A 3,542-nucleotide genomic window follows, 5' to 3' on the forward strand; every position below is an offset into this window, starting at 1 on the left:
TTTTCTGTATGCTGGTCATGGAAGCAGAGACACACCAGACTTCACAGGTTCACTGTGGGTTGGGACTATGAGGATATCAGCAGTGACCACGATGGACAGGAGGGTGGAGACCCTCACTCTGTTTTTCTGAGCCTCATGGAAGTCTGCTGGATTCTGGAAAGACCCTGAGGAAGAAGGAGATCCCAGTAATGCCTGAGATTGAAGTTCTTGCAAGGAATTGGGATTCTAAGAGGATGAGATGTCAAAATGGAAATTGATTTAATAAAAATAGAGATGTAGATTTTTTGGTATGTCTTAGTTCGTAGACTTGAGATTCATCATGGCTGTAAGCCCTTAAAAAATTCCTTCATCCATTTATTTTATTTTTTTTTTAAATTTTTTTTATTTATTTATGATAGTCACAGAGAGAGAAAGAGAGAGAGGCAGAGACATAGGCAGAGGGAGAAGCAGGCTCCATGCACCGGGAGCCTGATGTGGGATTCGATCCCGGGTCTCCAGGATCGCGCCCTGGGCCAAAGGCAGGCGCCAAACCGCTGCGCCACCCAGGGATCCCTAAATTCCTTCATCCATAGATGAATGAGTGTATTGAGTGCAAATTCTATCCCAAACATTAGCAAGACTGTGGGTAATGCAGACTCTGGCTGAGTCAGCCACGCTCCTGAAGCCGCCACCTCTGCTGGAGGCCGCAGCGGGACCTGCGCCCGAACCGTGTTTCGCATCCAGTAAGACAATGACATCACTGTTTGGAGCCCTCAGGTCAGGACTCATCAAATTGAATATGCAATGGAAGCTGTCAAACAAGGTTCAGCCACAGTTGGTCTGAAATCAAAAACCCATGCAGTGTTGGTTGCATTGAAGAGAGCACAGTCAGAGCTTGCAGCTCATCAGAAGAAAATTCTTCAGGTTGATAACCATATTGGTATCTCAATTGCGGGACTTACTGCTGATGCTAGACTGTTATGTAATTATGCACCAGGAGTGTTTGGATTCCAGATTTGTATTTGACAGACCTCTTCCTGTGTCTCGTCTTGTATCTCTAATTGGAAGCAAGACCCAGATACCAACACAACGGTATAGCCGGAGACCATATGGTGTTGGACTGCTTATTGCTGGTTATGATGATATGGGCCCTCACATTTTCCAAACCTGTCCATCTGCCAACTATTTTGACTGTAGAGCCATGTCCATTGGAGCCCGTTCTCAATCAGCTCGTACTTACCTGGAGAGACATATGTCTGGGTTTATGGAGTGCAATTTGAACGAACTGGTTAAACCTGGTCTACGTGCCTTACGAGAGACACTTCCTGCAGAACAGGACCTAACTACAAAGAATGTTTCCATTGGAATTGTTGGTAAAGACTTGGAGTTTACGATTTATGATGATGATGTATCTCCGTTCCTGGAAGGTGTTGAAGAAAGACCACAGAGAAAGGCACAGCCTGCTCAACCTGCTGATGAACCTGCAGAAAAGGCTGATGAACCAATGGAGCATTAAGTCACAAACCAGTCTATATGTGTATTATCAAATATGTAAGAATGCAGGAGCCCTTACTGATGACACTAATCTATACTTTGAACCAAAAGATGCAGCGTGGTCTTCTGGTATGTTTTAGGAATCGGTCCAGATGTGTTTTTCCCAAGTAACTTGTCTGAACCATATAATGGTGTGCATTTTTCTTTGAGAGGGTCTATATAATTATTTTCTAGAAAGTATTGTTATCTGTACTAATGTTTTTATATGAAGAACATAGTGTCTTTGTGGTTTTAAAGACAACTGTGAAATAAAATTGTTTCACCTGCCTGTGGGGGGAGAAAAAAAACTCTGGCTGAGTCTTCCAACAACATACAGCCTAATGAGAAAGAGAAGACTCAAATATCTTGGAGAAAGTCAGATACCCTTAAGAGAGATAATCTTCAGCATCTGACAACATTTTAAGAGCTGCTACATTGTGCTTAATTGGCAAATGAGTGGTCTGGTCAATAAGCAGTATGAATTCCGTGGCTATAACATTAAAGGAAAGTGGGAGAAAAAAAATAATTAAATGCTTTTTGTTCCAGTAAGGGTGAGTTTGCAGGGTTGCCTGTTCTGAGAAAAGGAATAGTTTGTTGCTGCATCTCAAGACTTCCCAGGGAGGGAGGCCATGCTTTGCCAGCCTGTGGTCTCACAGGTCTCCCTTCCAGAGAAGGGGGTCAGGCCGACTGGAGCAGTTTGTAGAAATCAAGCAGGCTGATAATGCGCTTAAAGATGTTTTCTGCTTGTCCTTTTCCCCTGTCTTCTCAAATATACAGCACTTGTCCAGGGCAGTGTCAGAGGAGCTTATGTTCCTTTTAAGCAATGAGACCCAGCAGGCAGGGGATTGCTTGGGGATTAGGGGAACTCAGAGTGGCTTTGTGTGTCAGGGACGTGGGCCTATTCTTACATGCTAGTATATAGCACAAGGTTGTTGGAAAGCCTTGCTTAAAAAAAAATCTCAAGTTATGGCCAACTTGGAGCTCTGGGCTCTGATGTAGACAAGGTGAAGAGATCAGATGAAGTTCCTTAGAGAGCCAGGCTGCGGGGTTGGGTGGATGACAAAGGGATTTGAGAGTCATGTTAGTGCAGAGTTTCTTCCAGGATATTCTCGGAGTAACTCCTCCATTTTGGAGTTTGGCTTTACTGTCTGTAAAATGACCACAAGGATATATAGATAGAACTTGAATCAAAACCAACCAAACAAACAAAAAAACCAATCAAAATATCCTACATTAACATATTAAGGAGCAGTCAGTTATTCAATTTATAACAAACATTGTCCCCTTTTTTAAATAGATTTTATTCATTTATTCATGAGAGACACAGAGAAAGAGAGAGAGACAGACAGACAGACACAAGCAGAGGGAGAAGTAGGCTCCATGCAGGGAGCCGACTTGGGACTCAATCCCGGGTTTCCAGGATCACGCCCTGGGCTGAAGGTGGCGCGAAACCACTGAGCTACCCGGGCTGCCCACATTGTCCCCTTTTTAAGAATTTATAGTAGAATCCATTTACAGGGCATTTGCTTTTCATTAAAAAAGTGGAACTTGATTTGCAAAATGTCTTTAAGGGAAATCTTGAGGTGAAAAATCCAAATGAACTGGGGTTCCTCCTCCAGTGGGTTCTGGGAATAGGTCTGGATTCTGGTCCACGCTTTGCCTACAAATAGCTGGGTTCCTTTGAGAGGAGTCTTAGAATTGTAGAGCCTTTGTGTTGGGACAGACTTAGAGGTCATCTAGTACAACCTTCTTCTGACAAAGATATTTCACTGATTAATATTTAGTCTCCTTATTTCCTGGGCCTTTGTGGGTCCATCTGGATGATAAGATAAGTTGACCCTCAATTTGAATCAGAGACCAGGGTAGGAAGGGAAGGGTTGAGAAAGTAGAGGCCAGGATTCTCAAAAGACTAAATGGAATGACATCACAATCTAGCAAAGACCAGGCTGTCTAAGTAAGAATGCTTAGGGAGTGAAAGTCTGTGCATTCATTTGTTCTTCACAGGGATACCTTCCCTGGTCAAATGTGAG

General features: G+C 43.3%; 1 protein-coding gene across 1 annotated transcript; it reads left to right on the forward strand.

Annotated features, from left to right (window-relative positions):
- The first annotated feature begins 948 nt into the window (after positions 1–948).
- LOC119876703 (proteasome subunit alpha type-1-like) lies at positions 949–1,704 on the forward strand. Its single transcript, XM_038549541.1, has one exon. The coding sequence runs from the start codon at positions 968–970 to the stop codon at positions 1,493–1,495; it is 528 nt and encodes a 175-aa protein (XP_038405469.1). The 5' UTR covers positions 949–967; the 3' UTR covers positions 1,496–1,704.
- Positions 1,705–3,542: the final 1,838 nt, after the last annotated feature.

Source organism: Canis lupus, chromosome 10 (assembly GCF_011100685.1).
Source record: "Canis lupus familiaris isolate Mischka breed German Shepherd chromosome 10, alternate assembly UU_Cfam_GSD_1.0, whole genome shotgun sequence".
NCBI lineage: Eukaryota > Metazoa > Chordata > Mammalia > Carnivora > Canidae > Canis > Canis lupus.